The 19,607-nt window shown below is 43.3% G+C and overlaps 1 protein-coding gene across 1 annotated transcript in view; it reads left to right on the top strand.

The window, feature by feature from the left end:
• Positions 1-19,607, top strand: part of nsd2 (nuclear receptor binding SET domain protein 2) — a gene marked incomplete at both ends in the record, with an annotated part of 50,776 nt that overhangs the window by 21,216 nt on the left and 9,953 nt on the right. Inside the window, 5 exons of the mRNA XM_083633000.1 lie at positions 2,359-2,559; positions 5,385-5,564; positions 10,352-10,508; positions 15,512-15,714; positions 17,450-17,553. Coding sequence (XP_083489126.1) covers positions 2,359-2,559; positions 5,385-5,564; positions 10,352-10,508; positions 15,512-15,714; positions 17,450-17,553 — 845 coding nt within the window. The remainder of the gene's footprint in view (positions 1-2,358; positions 2,560-5,384; positions 5,565-10,351; positions 10,509-15,511; positions 15,715-17,449; positions 17,554-19,607) is intronic.

The following is a 19,607-nucleotide window of genomic DNA, read 5'->3' as shown; positions in this document are numbered from 1 at the left end:
GTCAGAATTTGTCCTAGACTATCTTTTGTCTGTGACTGTGACAACGGCCTCTTTGAACCTCTCTCACTGCGCGATGCAAGACAAGCCTTTTTGTAGCCACGACCAGATATCTCCACGTTTCTTTCACGCTGGTCATCTTTCGTCTGTGACAACCCCAAATCGCAAAGTGTCTCAAAGGCTTTAGCTAAGTTTGCACCTAAAGAAATAAAATATTTGATGACAAAACTAATTTTAATGCTATGGATGATACTTTGTGATATTTATCTCAACTGAAGTCTAGCCACAAACTACCTTTTACCATCAATTTCCCTGCAAGTTCAGCCGATTCTCTGCAGACTCTCACAGAAGATATGCCTATTGTCTGGTGAGCAGCCATGCGGCTTGGTGGTATTCAGGTGCTTTGATTCAGTGTTTTTTCACCACAATAACTGCCAGTGCGGAGCCTCGCTTACATGAGGAATAGAAGCCTCTAAAAATAACTGCTTTGTCTGATTTGACCTTTCATCAAATTGTGAAATCCGACCTACTGGAGCAGTGCTAAAACTATTGTCTTGTAGGGTTTGTAGTAGTGCTAGGATGAGTGTTGGAAGGGTTACTTTTAAAATGTATTCCACCACCACACTTTACTGAATACATGCCCTGAAATGTCATTTGTAACATATTCTCCATTAATTACTCAAATTAAGTCACATGTTCTAAATATTATGGAATACTACAAAATTGTCTTGCTGAGCCCATTTGTTGGGTCACTCTGAATGTAGTTAACAATTGCTTACATCACATGGATGGATTGGGCATGAATGGATTACTGAATGGGCCAACCGGGCCCAGAGCCTGATACATGATGATGCTGTCACTAACCTCACATTTACTGCCCTGCAGTCCCCCCAATAATAATCAAATATTTGTTTTGAAGGTGTCCGCATGGCTCTGTCACAATGAGTGTTTATCTGTAGCGCTTTAGCAGTTGCCTCAAGCTTTGCATCATTGTCCAAAGGCCTCGTACTTTAAGGTCAGGGTTTACAAAGCCAAAAAAAAGAAAACCCATTCCGCATTCTTGAGTGTCCTGGCTGTGTCTCCTCCGACATCACCATTCTCTTGTGAACACAAATTGTTGCACATTTTTTAAATGTTAATGGGAAATTTGTGCCTCATACATTTTAGAGCACATAAAACACAGTAATCCCTTCAAGTAATCTATTTTTAAAGACCATAACTGTATTCAGAATAGCACCAATTTAACCTAACTAATGGAATATAGTTACGGTACTCATATTTTGTATTTTAAATAAATGTACTTACTCCCCAACCCTGGTGATAATAGTAGAAGGTTACTAGTAAGATGACTAGTAGTGTAGTAGGGGAATGATTGGTAGTAGTGAGAGTGGTGTTAGTAGCAAAAGTAGTAGTACTAGGGAGAGTGTTGCTGGTAGTAATAGGAGGATTGGAGAGCATAACAGAGGTAGTGGTAGTAACAGTGAAATTATTAAAATTATTCGTCTTTTACATCTGACTGTTAAAGTCGAGGTGAACCCGTTCGTCACGTGCATCTGAGTCCGTTTCAGACTGAAAATAAATTGAGAGGCGGACCATATACGGTGTCGATGATTTGATTTGACAATTCTGAGGACTGGCTTTGGCATTGGCCAATCCTGGCGTGTTCCACCCCCAAATCGGGTGGGATTCAGCGTGTTGTCGTGCTAGGTGAGTGGGATCCGCAGAGTACCAGGCAGCCAGGCTGTTTTGTGCAGAGCGAGCGGACAATTCGATGCATGGGTGCTACCTGCCCGCCTGGAATCTCCGAGAGACGACCCCTGACAGCCAGGGAGGCTGTCAGGCTTGGAGGCGCACGCCATTATCGTTATAAATGTAAATAATATTCCTGGAATGCGTGTTTTAATGAGCCAGTTACATTTCTTTGCATTCTTAGAGATTATATTTTTTGTTTTTTGTTCATGTTTCTAACAATTGGCCAAGTTAGTAGTTAGTTTATGGGATAGGAATTAGGTGCTAGGCGCCATTTTCTCTTTCTTTTGGAAGAGAAAATTATCCTGAAATGATTTGATTGACAGCTGCATGTCGTGATATGATTGGTTGAAATGGGGTAGAAATTTGATAGTACGGTACTAGGTGACGTCAGCAAACTGTACATTACTGTTATCAATGAAATCTTGAAAAATGAACTTTTGATGTGAAAAACTAAAGAAATTAGACTTTTGTGATTTTGTTTCCATACATTATTAAATCGGTGCACTGCATACCCAGGTATTTGAACTAAAAGAAAAGAAAAGTCATTTTTGGGTTCAGCTCGACTTTAACCTTTCTCATTGCCCTCTCCCCCTGTTTCTCCTCTCACAGGCATTCACTCGTGTTTCTCCTGTAAGCAGTCGGAGGGAGAGGTGCGGCGCTGCCACGTCCAGCACTGTGGCAAGTTTTACCATGAGGCGTGCGTCCGCCTGAGCGCCCTCACTGTGTTCGACAACAAGGGTTTCCGCTGCCCGCTGCACACCTGCCTGAGCTGCCACTACAGCTGCCGCCCTAACCCCAAGTCCACCAAGGGTAAGGCTCGGCTGCACCGTAACCACAGCTCAACATTTCCTGTAGAGTTTATAGATAGAGGTATATACTGTATAGATATATAGATGTGGGTGTAGTTTTGGTTCTGGGGCTCCTGGGCTCATTCTCATGCAAAAAGCATGGACAATGAATTTGATAGATTCCAATGTTCGGAAAAGTTTGGGAGTTGTTATAAGTGTATAATTGTTGTTTTTGTTTTATTTATTTATTTATTACAGATATATCATGCAAAACATATCAGTTGAATGGATGTATTTATAGAAATAAGTTTCTTGTGGGACAAATATACACAAATGCTAGTGAGATGGAGCCTTGAATCAATGAAGACAATGTTTTCAATTTGACTTAATGAAATTAGGACGTAACTGACTTAGGGTGATTTAGGGTTGTCACGATACCAAAATTATGTTTGAGTTTGATACCGATACCTGCCTAAGTATCACGATACAGATACTGAAACGATACCACGGCAAAAACTTAAAACATCAGGAAAAATTGTGGAATGTAATAATAATTAACATATTAAATTGTTATGCCTTCGCCGGCGATAGCCAGGCCGGAGGCATTATGGATCCGGGTTGTCCGTCTGTACGTACGTATGTCCGTCCGTCCGATGTTCGTTAACGCGTTATCTGAGGAACGCCTTCACGGAATTTCATCAAATTTGCCTCAAACATCGACTTGCACTCAAGCATGAACGGATTACATTCTGGTGATCAAAGGCCAAGGTCACTGTGACACCTCTCCAACGCCATTTTCAAGCTTGTTAACGCCATACCTCAGGAGTGCCTTGACGGAATTTCATCAAATTTGTCTCAAACATTAACTTGGCCTCAAGGATGAATGATTACATTTTGGTGGTCAAAGTTCAAGGTCACTGTGACCTCACGAACGCCATTCCCAAGTTCGTTAACGCGATATCTCATGAACGGCTTGATGGAATTTCTTCTGATTTGGCTCAAACATCGACTTGGACGCAAGGATGAACTGATTCCATTTTGGTTATCAAAGGTCAAAGGTCAAGGTCACTGTGACCTCTCGAATGCCATTTTCAAGCTGGTTAACGCTAGGGATGGGGCCGATCCAATATCGGTATCGGGTGCCGATATGGCACTAATTCACGGATCGGATCGGATCGGAATTGAAAAAAAAAAAAAAAAAATTTTTTGCAATTCCAGCACACAGCTGGCCGTAATTTGTGTAATAATGTATAATAGTATCCTTCTTTGCCTTGTATATTTTATATTCTGCTTTTTGCAAGGTATATTTAAAAAAAAAACTTTAATTGGCCAAATCTTTGCCTATACTGTATATTCAAGAAAAATATTGGTATCGGCATAATATCGGTATCGGCAGATATCCAAATTCAGGTATCGGAATCGGATCGGAAGTGAAAAAAGTGGATCGGTGCATCCCTAGTTAACGCAATATCTCAATCAACGAACTGGCGTGCTCAACCCAACGTTTTAAAGAAAGTCACTGGGTGCCGATCCATAAATCTCAAAATAATGAAATCAAAAACAGCACTCACAGATGTCTAAAGTTTAAACTTTTAATGCGCACGGCAATAGCATAACGGACGCGTTTCAGCCTCACAGGCTGAGGAAAGCCTGTGAAAAAATCAAGAAAAGTCAAGAAAAAAGTCAAGAAAAAATAGTGATGATAAAATCGGAATAATATCGATATCGGCAGATATCCAAATTCAGATATCTGATCGGAACTGAAAAAAAGTGGATCAGTGCATCTCTAATCCCTAGTGTGATTACAACATTTGAGGAAGTAACCATGGAAACTGTGAGCTGTGATGAAATGCGATGTTACCATATTTCCTGTCAACTAGAATTTGTGTGAATTTGGATGGATCGCCCTGGGGATAAATCTTTTTGCTTGTCTCACTCCACAAGCTGTGTTGCCAACTCTTTTCCAACGAAAGTAGCTATTGGCTGCTCAGAAAGTGGCTAGAAGGTTAGGTATTGTATTTGTAATATTTTAGGTAGGTAGGTATATGACTGGTATTTTAGATAGGTAGGAAGCCATTTTTAGTTAGGTGTTTGTATTTGGAATCATATGTTTATTTGCACTATCTATGTCTTAACTTGTACATGTGTGTTTTATGTTCTATGTCTTTACGTTTTGTGGTGTGCTGACTGTGCACAATGTGTCTCTATGGGAAGAGAAACCAAACAAAAATTTCCACCATGGTGGACAATAAAGTATCAAATCAAATCGAAGTCGCTAGATGATGTCACACGCTAATTTGCATATCCAATTATCATTAAATCAGTTTTATAATTATAGCGCCAAATAATCGTAACAAGAGTTATCTCATGGCACTCGATAAATGGAGCAGGTAGAAGACCAGGCTCTTTATGCATGCTGCGGCATAGCTGTTGTGATATTAAGTGCTGACTCCGTCCACCCGGGCCAGATTCGCCATACGCCGTTATGCATGACAAGCAAACCCTATGATCTGTGTGAAGCACTGAGGGAGAGAGAAACCCCCTGCAGCAGCCCACCAATTTATTTGCAAATGCACTGGATTCAACACATTAATATTGCTTGCCATGGTCAGAAAAAAATCACCAGATTTGTTGTTACTTGCTTTTGAGAAATAAAGTCTCCAGGGGGGGTCTGAAAAGTAGCTAAATATAGCGGCAAAGTCACCATTCACCAAGTTGGCAACACTGTCCCACAAGGAGCTCGACGCACTTTGGGTCATGGTGGACTGACTCCAGACCGTTTTGGTTTTTCTGATGAATCTAACTACTTGTCGTGTAATCTGGTGTCTCTCTGGCTCGGTGTTGCAGGTAGAATGATGCGTTGCCTGCGCTGCCCCGTAGCGTATCACGTCGGTGACACATGCATGGCTGCAGGCAGCGAGATGATCACCAACACCGTCATCGTATGCACCAACCACTTCCACGCCAAGAAGGGCTACAGCCACCACAGCCACGTCAACGTCAGCTGGTGCTTCGTCTGCTCCAAAGGTATGCAACCTCTCAGATAGGGAAGTGGGAAGTTACCGGAAACCACCAGACAAGTACTGGTCAATTTTGGTTGTAGTTATTCTATTCTACTTCTACTTTTTCTAACAGTCACATAATGTGTTCCAACAGTACTAAAGTGGCATAGTAATACAAGGTTTTAGAATAGCCTTTTTATGTCTCCGCCGGCGATAGCCAGGCCGGAGGCATTATGGATCCGGGTTGTCCGTCCGTCCGTCTGTACGATGTTTGTTAATGCGATATCTGAGGAACGCCTTGACGGAATTTCATCAAATTTGCCTCAAACATCGACTTAGACTCAAGGATGATCTGATTAGATTTTGCTGGTCAAAGGTTAAGGTCACTGTGACCTCTCGAATGCCATTTTCAAGCTTGTTAACGCGATATCTCAGGAATACCTTGATGGAATTTAACCAAACTCTTCTCAAACGTCGACTTGGACTCAAGGATGAACTGATTCGATTTTGGTGGTCAAAGGCCAAGGTCACTGTGACCTCTCGAACGCCATTTTCAAGCTTGTTAGCGCAACTTCTCAGAAATGCCTTGACGGAGTTTAATCAAATTTGCCTCAAACATCATCTTGGACTCAAGGATGAACTGATTAGATTTTGGTGGTCAAAGGTCAAGGTCACTGGGACCTCACGAATGCCATTCCCAAGTTCGTTAAAGCGATATCTCAAGAACGATGGAATTTCTGCCAATTTGGCTCAAACGTCGACTTGGGCACAAGGATGAAAGGATTACATTTTGGTGATCAAAGGTGAAGGTCACTGTGACCTCTCAAACGCCATTTTCAAGCTTGTTAACGCCATATCTCAGGAATGCCTTGACAGAATTTCATCAAATTTGCCTCAAACATTAACTTGGCCTCAAGGATGAACTGATTACATTTTGGTGGTCAAACTTCAAGGTCACTGTGACCTCACGAACGCCATTCCCAAGTTGGTTAACGCAATATCTCAAGAACGGCTTGATAGAATTTCTTCTGATTTGGCTCAAACATCGACTTGGACGCAAGGATGAACTGATTCCATTTTGGTTATCAAAGGTCAAGGTCACTGTGACCTCTCGAATGCCATTTTCAAGCTTGTTAACGCGATATCTCAGGAATGTCTTGATGGAATTTCTTCGAATTTGCCCCAAACGTCCACTTGGACTCAAGGATGAACTGATTACATTTTGGTGGTCAAAGTTCAAGGTCACTGTGACCTCACACACCCAATTTCAAAGCTCTGTAACGCAACATCAAGAATGAACTAATGGCGGAGGCAAGAATGAACTAATGGCGGAGGCATAAGTCCGCGTTGCGGTCGTTCTAGTTATTGTGATAAATCTTCTTAAGGAAATTGCGTATTATTACAATAGAAACCTGCACTACAACTTAAAGTCCCTGGAAACCAAAATCCACAAAAACCTTCTAACTATTAAATTTAGGGTCTTATGCGAGTAATTGTGTGCCTCAGAAAGTAGTTGACATTACTTTCAACTCTAACCCCAAAAATCGACACTTTTCTACAAGGTACAAGGAATTGCACGCGCGCGCACACACACACTGACACACACACAGTAGCGCTGTGCACTCGCAGCGGCAGAGATCTCTTCCTCTCTGTCAGTAGGCTATGCGCCGAGCAACGCGTGAACTAGGGCTGTCACTTTTCATTCGAAATTCGAATTTAACTTCGAATGTGGGGGAGGAGAGCATGTTCGAATGTATAATTGACCCGTTCGATTTTTTTTTATTTTTTTTATTAACCAAAATTAACCTGCTGCTTGCTGGTAATGTTAATCCCATGTCAGAAAAAGTCTCCAGATTTGTTGCGTTAGTCTCTTCTGAGAAAGATTGTCTCCAGGGTCTGAAAAGTTGTCTCGAGTTGGATGCAGCCAAGTTTGTGAGGCAGTGTTGTGACTGTGAGCGTCCAAGCTAACACGTCGGGCCGACGCCCGGTGGTCTGGCCTGCAATTTTTTTTTTTTTTTTTTTTTTTTTTTTTTTAATTAACCAAAAAACTTCGAATATATTCGAACATTTTGCGGGCAATTAAAGTTCGTTCGAACTAGCGCGAACACACACTCCATCTCTCTTTCCTTCTCGCTCTCTCTCCTTCTCGCTCTCCGTTAACGGAGAGAGGTCTCCTCCGAGCAGGTCTCCTCCAGGAGAGAGAGAGAGAGAGAGAGAGAGAGAGAGAGAGAGAGAGAGAGAGAGAGAGAGAGAGAGAGAGAACACTCTAAAATCTAATTGATTCTCATGACTTTTGCCATGACTGTCAAACCTAAATTTATATACTTTGCGACGTTTATCATCATTCAAATTTGGCTGGTGGCTTATTAACATAGGTTCCTGTGATGTGATGAACTCAAATTTTAAGTGGATTTTAAGCTGGGATGGGTGTGGAGCTGTTTGACCCACCGCTGCTACATAAAATCATAAAACTACAGCGATTCTTCAACGTCAGTTTTCAATTCAGACCCCAAACAATATTTAAAGGCTAGTGTGTTATATCTAATGCGTTACACCCTGATCTTATAGATTTGTGTGGGATTGCCTTATTGAGGCAAGTAAAGTAAGTCTAGTAAAACTCTAGTGAAGAAATGTTGTGTATTCACTCAATACATTCACTGTCACCCTTTGGCTTTGCATCACAGAGTCTTTCACTAATATTGGCTAGTTTTCAATAGTTTTTGTGGAGCAGGTTGGAACACATACTTGTCCTTGCTCTGGAGAATTTCAGCAAAATTTTCCATTGTTGGTACCAGGATCGTAGCAGCAATCCGGATGGCTTACCAACCTGCTCCTTCATTTTCAAACATTATGTTATACTTTATCATGGTTTTCCCCCTTAAAGGTCTCATTATAGTCGAGCGAGGCTCTGCGAGGCGGAGCTCCGCAAGTCACGTGCGGACTCCGCGCTGGGGCAGATGCTTTTATACTCAGAATGGCAGCATGTTGCATTGTACAATAGTAATGGTATGAACATCCCATGAAAAGTCACAATGAAACGCTATTATGTGCAGTACTGAGTGCGCTTTCACTCTCTAACGACCATATATCAGCACATGAATGAATCACCAAACTTGTTTTTACTGAATAGCCATTTCAGTTCTCAGCCCTGATAGCCTGCTTTTAACACCAGAGCATGTGAGCGGAGTGGAGCGGTGATAATTACCGCTCCTCGCTCACGGAGCGGCCCTTTCCACCCGCTCCAGCGCTCACGGCCGCACCCGGCCGCTCCGCTCCAGACTGCTCCCCGCTCCATACAGATTTCACCCGCTCGCACTCACCGCTCCGCTCAAAAGAATAAAAAAGATTAAAAGGCCAGGGTGTTTTAATTTGCGTTTAAACGCCTGGGCAATGGGCATTGCTCACTACAAATAACATGAGCTCAGCGGAGTCGGCTGCATGTTCGTTTCTCTTCCTTCTCGTCTCGCAGCAGCTGGCAAGAAAATAGTGGGCGTGCAGTGCACATGGCCACGCACCGATGCATTCTGGTTCGAACATGTTGTGATCGAAACTGGAGCGGGATTGAGCGGGTGATCGGTGCCGCTCCAACTTTCGCTCCGGTACCGCTCTGGTCCCCGCTCACTGCTCAAGCCAAAATCTCCACGAACAGTTGCAAATCAAAGTTTAGCCTACCACATGGGTCAAGAAATGTGGTGAAAACAGCTCAGTGACTCGAAAGCGTCCATGTTTGGAGAGAAGCCCTGCGGAGGTCGCGCTGCTAGAAAAATCTTCATGTACCGTAAATTTCGGACTATAAGCCGCGGCTTTTTCCCCGTTTTTTGGCCCTGCGGCTTATATAACGGTGCGGCTTATCTATGGATTAAAAAAAAAAAAAAAAAAAAATCTCTCTTTATTAGCACTCTTTCTAACTATAAATCCACTTCTGTTTTAATTTCCTCTCTTGCCCTCTTTTCACCACACCGCGGACACTGTGTGCACTGTAAAAAAAAAACACAGGTGGTGTTGTGTTATGTTGTTTTGTTGAAATGTTAATAAATGGGAGCTTCCTCAAACAGCCATCTCTTTCCCGACAATCCCCTCTGTGCATGAACCCTTACATATGGTAATTAAACATTAAAACACAATTAAAAAAAAAAAAAAAAACATTAAAACACCTGCGGCTTATAGTCCGGTGCGGCTTATATATGTAACAAACAGGCAATTTTGCTGCTGCGGCTTATACTCCGGTGCGGCTTATAGTGCGGAAATTACGGTACACTACACTGTGGGGGGCGTGCCCAGCACATTGACATCATTTGACGCTCTCGCTCCTCCCCTGCGCCTGCTGCAGCACACCGAGCATAAAACAAGCTTTCGACAGGGCAGCCCTGTAAACGAGAGCTTGCTTGCCAGTTTAACCAATTGATGCCTGATGCAGCATTTGTGTGTGTATCCCTTTAAGACCGCAAACGGTCTTAAAGGGATACACACACAAATGAGGGATATACACGCAAATGCTGCATCAGGTATCAATGGGTTAAAGAGACTATTGAGTTTGTAACAGGTCAGACCCCAGTAAGAATAGCTGTAGCATTTGCTGCAGCTAATGGGGATCCTAATAAACTAAACTTCCAAATGATTCCCCGCCTATGTAAAGTGCTGATCAGGTTGAGATGGCTGTAAAGTGCTGCTCAGGTTGAGATGGCTGTAAAGTGCTGATCAGGTTGAGATGGCTGTAAAGTGCTGCTCAGGTTGAGATGGCTGTAAAGTGCTGCTCAGGTTGAGATGGCTGTAAAGTGCTGCTCAGGTTGAGATGGCTGTCTATTGTTGCAGGAGGCCAGCTGCTGTGCTGTGAGTCGTGTCCAGCAGCCTTCCACCCTGACTGCCTGAACATCGCTATGCCTGATGGGAGCTGGTTCTGCAATGACTGCCGCGCTGGAAAGAAACCCAAATACAGAGACATCATCTGGGTCAAACTGGGAACCTACAGGTGACATTATGGGATCACTTTTATGTTTTTTAACCTTTTAGTTCTAATGCAGATTGTAGTCTTCTTATACATTCTAGTGTTCATCAACCACTTTCCTTACTTTACCAGCCTAGCAAGTTTTTAACTCATTCCCCGCCAGAGTTCCAAAGGAAAAGTCCCTCCATGAAGGGAGATGGATGCTGAAAACGCTTGCTGGTTTGCGGAGGAATATACAAGTATGGTACCACTTCATAAGGTGGCCAAGCGCGCCATCTATCGTATGGCAGTGAAAAGACGGATTGACGCTCATTTGTGTCAATGGCGGTGAACCGTTGTCTCCTAAATAACGCAAATGGACGTCTATGGTGGAGAATGAGTTAAAATAGAATACCAGGTTCGACAATAGCTGGTTACTGTAACTGCTAAAGTGTCTGCATTGTTTCTAGGGCTGTGCCGATTCACTTATCTCCTGATTCGATACTATCATGATACTTGGGTGCCGATTCGATATATATTGCGATTCTTAAGTATTGCGATTCTACGATTATTGCGATTCGATATTACGATTTATTGCGATTTTTGTTTCTTTGTTTCTTTTTTCCTTTTCTTTTTTCAGTTTGTTTGCTTTTTTACTCTAGAACATGGGAAAAGTTGAATCATACACTTCTAGAGACTGTATATTATATCATGAGTAGGGCTGGGCGATATAGTTAAAAAGTATATCGATATAACATCTTTCATATCAGTCGATATCGATAATTATTGATAATTTTATTTACCCGTGTTTATTAATAAAAAACATGAGAAGAAAAAGGTTTCAACCTTATTTTCAAGGCACACAGGTAGGTCTAATTTGTCACACACACACACACACACACATGCTCTGAGTGCAACTGCAAGCAGTAATTTACAGACATGGTGACGTTTTACTTTGATGACAGCCTAGCCTTGCCAGCCTTCTAAAAAAACGTTTGGTAACGTGTATTTCAGGGTTGTAGGGTTAACCGTAGGTGAATCACAGGTGTGGAAAAGCCTGGGTTTTGCTTTGGCTTGCTTAAAGTCCCTGGAAACCAGAAATATTTCTTTATTATTTAGCATTTTGAGTTCATCACATCACAGGATCCTATGTTAATAAGCCACCAGCCGAATTTGAACGATGATGAATGTCGCAAAGTATATAAATTTAGGTTTGACAGCCATGGCAAAACTCATGAGATTTCATTATTTTTTAGAGTGTACTTTCTCCCGCGGACTGTGTGGGCGTGTCCAGTCTACAGCAGGGAAATTTCTGTCTCTCGGAGAGCGCGAGAGAGAGGGGGGGAGGGAAACGGAGAAAGAAAGAGAGATGAGTGTCGGTGTGTGCACTGTGCACACACCGCGTGTGTGTGTGTGTGTGTGTGTGTTCGCGCGTTGCTCCGCGGCTCTGAGAGGAAGAGATCTCTGTCCGTTCTTTGCCCCCACAGCGTGTCTGTCTCCCACTCTGTGTGCTCTCTCTCTCTCTCTCTCTCTCTCTCTCTCTCTCTCTCTCTCTCTCTCTCTCCTCTCTCCTCTCTCTCGGGACTAGTGAGAGAGAGAGAACAGCATAGCGCTCGACACAGCCTGGTGACGCGAAGTTACTCACTCACACACACACACACACACACAGTAGGGCGAGTTGCGCGCGTGTACAAAGGTTATATAGAGCTTATGACGTCATAAGCTCCTGCATTTTAGCACCTCACGCACTGCTCTCTTCAATGAGGAAGTACTTTGTAGAATCTTGTAGAAAAGTGTCGATTTTAAGGCTTTGGGTTGAAAGTAATGTATAATAATTTCTGAGGCAGACAGTTACTAACATAAGACCCTAAATAACATAGTTAGAACGTTTTTGTGGATTTTGGTTTCCAGGGACTTTAACTACAAATATGTCATAGGCTGTAGGGCTGGAGGGCGACCGCGCTGGGGACTGTGCGCCGTTGGTTGGGCGAGAAAAAGCCTTGCCTCGCTGAAAATGCGGTAGGCTACATTTCTCCATATCAATTTGTATACGTATCAAGACTCCGCCCAAGCAGAAGACATAAAGTCATAAGCTGTGTGCTCAATAGATGACAATGAGTTATTCCTGTCCCAAAGTACAAGTAAAACCTTTCCAACAGTTCAACTTTATCTGCTGACAGAAGTGAATTGAGCTGCGGATGCCATTCCGTAAAGTAACGTTTCAGACGTCCGTATTTGTGAAATTGGTGTCTTAACACTAACGTTAATTATTAACGGGCGCTTATTAATAGATAGGACACATGTTAACACGTTACGTTAACACGAATTGAAACCCGACCACATTGAATTCTTTGTAACGCCGGGTGAGATCAAACGAGTCAGCGGAGGACCAAAATACGAGACTCATTAGCCAGGAATGGGTCTCGCGCTACTTTTGCATGCTAAAATAAAGCTGATAATGTGCAATTTGATTCAGGGGGGGGGGAAACCCTTTCAGAGTACAACACAAACTGTCTATTCTGCTGCAACTTGACAGTGCTGCTAATCCATGAGATGTCGGGACTCGGCTCTGGATCAAACCATCACTTCACTAGCAATGCCACCATCATCAAGGGATATGATTAGCTGTTTGTGAGTGGGGCGGGTCATGGGGCGGGTGCACTCGGAGTTTGTCTGTTAAATGATTGGCTGTTTCCGTGTCACTTGTACTAACAAGGTACATGATTGGCTGTATGAGCCACGGAGCAAAGGGAAGCGCTCTGGATGAAAGTGGTAACATTTCATACATAAACAGAGAAAAATGACGCGATTATCGATTCTGGAATAAATTATCCAAAATCGTGACATTAAAAATCGCGATACTTAAGTGAATCGATTTTTTCCCCCACCCCCTAATTGTGGTGGGGGACCACAGACCCTCTAGGGGGGTGCGGGAGCATGTTCCCCCGCGAGATGTTTTTTAAACATTTTAAAGTAAAATGCATGAATTTGGTGTACCGTAATTTCCGCACTATAAGGCGCACCTGAGTATAAGCCGCAGCAGCAAAATTGCCTGTTTGTTACATATATAAGCCGTACCGGACTATAAGCCGCGGGTGTTTTGATATTTAATTACCATATGTAAGGGTTCGTGCACAGAGGGGATTGTCGGGAAAGAGATGGCTGTTTGGGGAAGCTCCCATTTATTAACATTTCAACAAAACAAGCATATCCCGCTGGGGATCTTTTCTTTTGGCATTGTGAGACGCTTAAAAATCACCATCGGCGGGAGCTTTACTCCAGATGCTGTGCAGCCAAGAACACAAGTGAAATTCGTTCTCTCGTGACCTGTGGTTCTCAACGTGATGGACGATTCACCTTTCTTGTTAACAGTCCTAGTGAGAGGCAGGTCGAACGTCAAAGGCACTTCATCCATATTTATGATCTGCTCCGGTCCGATGGAATATTCCTTGATCTTTCTTTGTGTGAATTCGCCGAAGTTTGTAATTTTCTCCTGGTAGTCGGGAGGGAGTTGCTGACACACAGTCGTCCGCGCCCTGACGGACAGTCCCTTTCGTCTCATAAATCTGAAACACCAGGATGGTCCACCTCTAAAATGTTCAATTTTCATTTCGGTGGCGACTGTTTTGGCCTTCAGTCGGATCTGAACGGTGGACACACCTCGGCCGTCTGCTCTCTGTGTCAACACCCTGATGCCAAGGTTACGTGCTGCTGCTCGATTTCCTTCTTTCCTTCTTCTTCTCGCCGCCATCGTCGTAACACAGCCAGTTCTCCATCTTTTGAAGCATGATGTTAGATTACAACGAGCTAGTTGTGTGGCTTAGCCTTCCAAAATGTTGCCGTTAGTTTTTTAGAATGTAATACATAGAATTGGGAATGTTACATTCAATTTCATTCAGACTGTCTTTCAGGCTCAATCGCTGCCATTTTCCCCCCGGAGCAAGGGAGGAGGGAGGGTGTTTTACTGTAGTGGCTGAGAGAGCGTAGTGGCACAGTGCTCCAATCAGGTCGCGAGGCACATTTTTTGCAACATCATCCAATCAGGGTCTCGCTCTCGTAATGTCTGTCTTGCTCTCGTTCTGCCTCATACCAACATCCATAGATTTTGGAGGTCCCCGAGCGGCCGTTAGCTGATAAAATCCATAGATAAGCCGCACCGTTATATAAGCCGCAGGGCCAAAAAACGGGGAAAAAGCCGCGGCTTATAGTCCGAAATTTACGGTACTTTGAGAAAGCTTGTTGTTGTTGCCTATTCATAGGCAACTATTAGCTTATTGAATAGGAAATGGCATGGAACTTATATTTTCTCCAACAAAGCTTTAAAAGAAAATTTAAAAGGCTAGATCTATGAAGAACATGTCATCATTACTGTGCTGTGGGTTTACAATGACAAACTATAGGTCAGGGATACTCTACTTGCTTTACCCGGGGGCCACTTTCGTGAAATGATAGAAGGCGAGGGGCCAGTTAATAAACAAACGATATACATTTTTCTCTAGCAGATTGTAGGTTTTTGGGGTGTCAGCTGGAGTTTAGGCTGACAATGTTGTGCACACCGGATAGTTAGTTAAGTTAGTTAGGTTAAGTACATGCATAAGTGCCTGGGTAGCGAGCAGATGGCGGTATTTGACAATTTAGCAGCTAAATCATAGATTATTGAAAGATATTCCATATTCCAGACTGAAATGCTATAACAGAAGTATTGGCCAGAATGACATGAACATTTGGACACTTATTCAGCGGGTATCTTGCATGTTGCGTTCAGGTGCACCGTAAAATATATATATATATATATATATATTTTTTTTTTTTGGTCAACATCTATTTGTGGTGGTCAAAATCCTTTTGTGGCGGTGCGCCATAAATTCCTTTATGTATGGGAAACACTGGTCTGGTAGATCAGACAAACTAACCTCAGCTAAAGTCTGCAAACGGTTTTGTCTGGTGTTTCAGTTTCCTACCACCTTGATAGCATTCTTCCTCCTCTTCCTGTTTTGTCTGGTGTTTCTGGTTCCTACCTTGACAACATTCTTCCTCCTCTTCCTCAGATGGTGGCCGGCAGAGATCCAGCACCCGAGAAACATCCCCACCAACATCCAGCACCTTCGCCACGAGATCGGAGAGTTCCCAGTCTTCTTCTTCGGCTCCAAGGATTACTTCTGGACTCACCAGGGGCGAGTCTTCCCCTACATGGAGGGAGACAGGGGCAGCAAGAACCAGAAGAGCGGGATTGGGAAAGTCTTTAAGAATGGTGAAGATCCTTCAGTCTGTTCAGACCCTTGTTTGTTGGTACAGCAGTAAGCTTCAGTAAGGGTGACGCTCCACAAGGAGAAGAAGACGACTAGCACCACTGTGAGAGGAAATGGGGAAATAAGATGCCTTTAATTGAGCCAAATTCCCACCTAAAACATAAAGAAGTCTCAGGGATTCAAGTTCTCAGTCGCTATGACGGATTTCAGTCAATTGGAGTCAGATATGAAATGTGAAAAGTATTTGTTGGAACCTATGGTTTACTGATTCAGCCTGGAACACAATCCATGCATCATTCATGGGTGTTTTTATGCCTCCGCCGGCGATAGGCAGGCTGGAGGCATTATGGATCTGGGTTGTCCGTACGTACGTATGTCCGTCCGTCCGTACGATGTTCGTTAACGTGGTATCTGAGGAACACCTTGATGGAATTTCATCAAATTTGCCTTAAACATCCACTTAGACTCGAGGATGATCTGATTAGATTTTGGTGATCAAAGGTCAAGGTCACTGTGACCTCTCGAACGCCATTTTCAAGCTTGTTAACGCGATATCTCAGGAATGCCTTGACGGAATTTCATCAAATTTGCCTCAAACATCGAGTTGGACGCAAGGATGAACTGATTCCATTTTGGTTATCAAAGGTCAAAGTTACTGTGACATCATGGCCGCTTGTTTCATGCTCGTTAATGTGAGATCTCAGGAATGCCTTGATGGAATCTCTTCCAATTTGCCTCAAATGGCCATTTCGACTCAAGAATGAACTAATGGCGGAGGCATAAATCCGTGGTGCGGTCGTTCTAGTTTGAACTTTAGAGTGAAATGAGTGTGATATGTACACACACCTTTTTTACATGAAAACCTATGGGAAACGACCGCACATCGGGGAAAAAGCGGACACTTAAAAAAGGTCAGAAATAGCTGAAATAGGCCTGGAATTATTTTTTTGCTTTAATCCCTGAAGTCTTGTGATGGCTTTACCGATAATCAACGCACTTTGTATCATTAATAATCTTGGTAATATTACCACATGGGCAGTGTTTACCTTCTCTCTCTGTTTTGCTCATGGAGTTCTCCCATTTCCTCCTCTGGCAAAGCACCCCGTTGTGACGCGTTTCACGTCACAGTGCGTCACAACGGAGCTGTGGAAGTTCTGCTCGAGAGGCAGAATCTGCTCCGAGGGCGGCTGTTATTGTTTATTTTTATTTTTTAAGTATGCACACATTCATCGAGAATCATGGAGAGCCTTTACGAGCCTTAATGACTTGCAGCTGGTGGGGGCGCACTTTCTGCAGGAGGATTTTTCTCCATGAGGTAAATGGAGAGAAAGTAAACACTGCCCATGTGCTTATATTACCGAGATTATATATGATACAAAGTGGGTTGATTATCGTTAAAGCCATCCTTTAACCTTTAATATATAGTGAGTCGGATTAACTTGGGTTAAAACGAGGAACTTTCTGTACACAGTTTTCACAGTGCTGTTTAAGGCTAGGACAGAGAATAGGGGAAGTAATCTAAAATCATAATTGTAGGCATTCTTTACTTTGTGGTTTAAAAAAATAATTCAACATGCATGGAAAAGCGTAGTCCCTTCTGTATTGTATTACTAATGTAGATAAACATTCCTTCAAACAAACCTTCAAGTGCAACAAACAACTTAAAAATCTATCCAGTGATTTTCTTTCATGTACTGAAGAAAATGTACTGAGCCGTTGCAATTTTTGTGTCCACAGCTCTGCTGCAGGCTGAAGGTCGATTCAAGGAGATCAAGATGAAACGAGAAGCCAAGGAAGCACAACAGAACAATCGAAAACCACCCCCCTATAAATGTATCAAGGTCTGAAATCTCACCCCTATAAATGTATCCAAGTTCTGAAATCTCACCACATCCATCTTCACTAGGGGTGTCGCGGTACGTGTATTCATCCCGTGGTCACGGTATGGGCGTCACGGTTCGGTGAGTGAAGCGACACAACGAATACGTCGAATCCAGAAGGTGGTGGTAAAGCACCTAAACGCTGTTTGAATGCCATAAACGCCACAGAAGAAGACACACCAAAACAACACAAGGGCCATAGAAATCCGTGTTCACTCAATGGAACGTTTTGTGGAGAGGAAACATTACCGGGGGTCGCTCCAGTGTGTTTACAAGCCGTAGCTTCCATGCTACTTCACAAAACCACAACAACATTGAAGCGTCCAGGTGCCCCCCCTTTACTGTCATCAAAACAGCGAGTGCAGAGCAGTATCCTAATGACTTTTATGACTCAGGCGATAAGCTGTTTTGCTAATTCTGTCAACATCAAGCCAATGAGGTAAGCTTGCTAATGTAACGTTATGTAGCTTTAGTCCTTTATAGTTCCGCGTCGTGCTAAACGTTAGGGGTCGACCGATATGGGTTTTTCAGGGCCGATATCGATTATCGGTAATGAAAGACACCGATAACCGATATTTTGGAACCGATATGTTTGCAGTAAAAATTTAAATCTTGGTGTCAAAATTTAGAATAACACGACCCGTTGTTGAAATTCATTTTCTTCAGTTTATCCAACTACAATATTATTTGAAAATATTCACTATTAATATTGATATGTGTGTGTGTTCAATCTAGTGGAGACTTGGGCACATTATCAAGATAAAGCTGTGTACTTTAAACAAACTCACCACAGAAACAAAATAATAAAGAGGGTTTCCCTCAGCTTACACTACCGTACTTGACACTAACCTCGCACCAGGCTCTCTCAAAGGAGAACACAAACAGGTTAATCCGGGCATCTGCTGACCAATGTCTCATCCTAGTTTATTCGGTTCCTTTTTTATTGCAAACGAGTCCGCTGACGTACTAATGTCTCATCCTAGTTTATTCGGTTCCTTCTTCCTCCTCCGCTCTGGAGAGTGGTGCCTGCAGCCTGCTTGCGCTGCGTTAAGGCTGAATTATACTCGACCAAGCTCCGTGGGGGTGTGGCCCCGCGAGTCTCCGTGAGTCACCGTGCAGACCTCGCGCTGGGGCAGATGCCATTATACTCAGAAAGTGATCAGCATGTATTGTACAATGGTAATAGTGAGAACAGCCCGTGGAAAAGTCACAATGAAACGCTATTATGTGCAGTACTGAGTGCGCTTTCACTCTCAAACGACCCCACATCAGCACATAAAGGAATCACCAAACTTGTTTTTACTGAATAGCCGTTTTACTTCTCAGCCCTGATTGCCTACTCTGTGCTGCTTTTAATCTCTCTCAATAATGCTCTCAACACAACACATTTACTTGGTGAAATGACTAAAAATGAACAGTTGCAAATCAAGGTTTATAGCCTACCACATGGGTCAAGAAATGTGGCGAAAACACAGCTCAGTGTTCAAGGCTCAGTGGCTTGAAAGCGGACATGTTTGGAGAGAAGCCGTGAGCTGCTCGCGCTGTTAGAAAAAAAATCATGCACAAGGCGAGCGCCAGACGGAGGTAGCGCCCAACCACGCCCAACAAATTTATGTCATTTGACGCGCCCGCCCCTCGCTCCACCCCCGCGCCCTTCACGGCAGGGTGAGCATAATACAAGCTTCACACATGCGAGTGGATTGGAGATATATATTTTCGGGACGCTACAGGACTATTGATTAATAAAACGGCTTCGCGCTTGACAACCATGGCCATTTAATTCAAAAAGAGCGACGCTACGGCTACACCGTGGACGCTATGGAATTAAAATCTTGTGTCCTGCCCCAGTTTACAAGGTACACCAATCGTATCGGACTTTCTCCAACGAACACGGACAGACACAGACAGACACGGATGGACTGCTATGGCACACCAAGCGAACAATCTGCGTTTGTCTGTGTCTGTCCGTGTTTGTTGGAGAAAGTCTAGGAAAGGCAGTCACACTCGCTCACACA

This window comes from Poromitra crassiceps, assembly GCF_964638095.1.
Source record: "Poromitra crassiceps genome assembly, chromosome: 3".
NCBI lineage: Eukaryota > Metazoa > Chordata > Actinopteri > Beryciformes > Melamphaidae > Poromitra > Poromitra crassiceps.
This window is presented reverse-complemented; position numbering and strand designations above follow the sequence as displayed.